This window comes from Loxodonta africana, chromosome 4, assembly GCF_030014295.1.
Source record: "Loxodonta africana isolate mLoxAfr1 chromosome 4, mLoxAfr1.hap2, whole genome shotgun sequence".
In the NCBI taxonomy this organism is placed as follows: domain Eukaryota; kingdom Metazoa; phylum Chordata; class Mammalia; order Proboscidea; family Elephantidae; genus Loxodonta; species Loxodonta africana.
The window spans coordinates 85600030-85601781 of record NC_087345.1 but is presented as its reverse complement, the minus strand read 5'-3'; the positions used below and the strand labels follow the sequence as shown (position 1 = coordinate 85601781).

The 1752-nt window shown below is 34.7% G+C and overlaps 1 protein-coding gene across 1 annotated transcript; it reads left to right on the top strand.

Moving 5' to 3' along the window:
• The first annotated feature begins 226 nt into the window (after positions 1-226).
• LOC100656179 (olfactory receptor 6C76-like) lies at positions 227-1479 on the top strand. The gene has a single exon (XM_003405514.3). The coding sequence runs from the start codon at positions 381-383 to the stop codon at positions 1320-1322; it is 942 nt and encodes a 313-aa protein (XP_003405562.2). The 5' UTR covers positions 227-380; the 3' UTR covers positions 1323-1479.
• The last annotated feature ends 273 nt before the right edge of the window (positions 1480-1752 follow it).

The window sequence follows — 1752 nt, the reverse complement described above, 5'->3', positions numbered from 1 at the left end:
TCATTGGTAAAAGCATTTTAATAAAAATAAAAGCAATATTTTACATTTTATAGTTCTCCCACAAATGTAATTAAATTTTTAAAAGTTAGTAAATTCCCTTTGATAAGCATATTTATTATTCTTATATACATGTGTACATTAGGCCTATCAATAATTCACAAAAGATTACATGTCTAGTGAGCTATACAGAAGACATAGATTCTCTTCATTCTGGTTCGTAATTTTTTTCAGAATTCATTAAAACTCGGTATTAATTTATTATCTTATTATAGGTCTTATATGTTTTTTACTGAACAGATGTGATAAAAAGATAACCCTAAGCTCACTCAATATTGTTTCTTGTATTCATTTATAGACCTAACAGAAGTCAGCAACAAAAAATGAAAAATCAGTCATCTGTGAAAGAATTCATTCTCCTAGGATTAACAGATGACCCGGAGCTAAACATTTTAATTTTTCATTTTCTGTTTTTCACATATATACTGAGTATAACTGGAAACCTGGCAATTATTACCCTTACTCTGATAGACCCCTGTCTCAAAACTCCCATGTATTTCTTCCTTAGGAATTTTTCTTTCTTAGAAATCTCATTCACAACAGTTTGTATTCCTAGATTTCTGGTTAGCATTATAACAGGGAACATGACCATCTCCTATAATTCTTGTATGGCGCAGGTGTTTTTCTTCGTACTCTTTGGTGCAACAGAATTTTTCCTTTTAACTGTTATGTCGTATGATCGTTATGTGGCCATCTGTAAGCCGTTGCATTACACAGCAATAATGAACAGCAGAGTCTGCATCCAGCTGGTGATAAGCTCTTGGCTGGCTGGATTTCCTATTATCTTTCCAGCTGTAATCTTGGAACTTCAACTGGATTTCTGTGACTCCAACATCATTGATCACTTCACCTGTGACTCCTCTCCCATGCTGCTGATTTCCTGCACAGACACAGCATTCCTAGAGCTCTTGGGGTTTCTCCTGGCAGTGGTCACTCTTGTGGTCACCTTAACATTCGTGATTCTTTCCTATGCTTTAATCCTTAGGACAATTCTGAGAATCCCCTCTGCTGAGCAAAGAAAAAAGGCTTTTTCCACTTGTTCCTCACACATGATTGTTGTCTCCATTTCGTATGGAAGTTGCATTTTCATGTATGTCAAAACCTCAGCAAAAGAAGGGGTGGCTTTTACCAAGGGCATAGCAGTGCTCAATACCTCCGTTGCCCCAATGCTGAATCCTTTCATTTACTCCCTAAGGAACCAACAGGTAAAACAGGCCTTTAAAAATGTAATCAAAAGATGCTTCACAAATAAATTTCAATCATGAGGAAATTCAAAGCCTCTACTTTAAATTGGACTTTATACCTAATGCAATATTAACATTGTTCTGTTTCTCATCCATTACTGAATTCAACTTCCCTTTCTTTCAGGTTTTGTTCTCTATCTTTCTAAGTTTTATTTCTCTGGTTCAACTATCATTTTACATTTACATGCCCTGAAAATTTTCTGCATGGGAGTGATTTTTTTTGTCCTGTACTTGAGGATGACATTTAAGAAGGATGCCAGAATTTACCTGTAAACAATCATCGATGAACTATTCCTCTGGACCACAATCAAATCTAAATAAAAATAATCATCATACAATTCTATAAAGTTTTATTTATGTATTTATTTATTTTCTTGGTGTATAAGGGAGGAGTACTAGCATAAATTCTTCTGTGGGATAAAGTCCCCTGTCTTTACTGTGTCTCTATGTA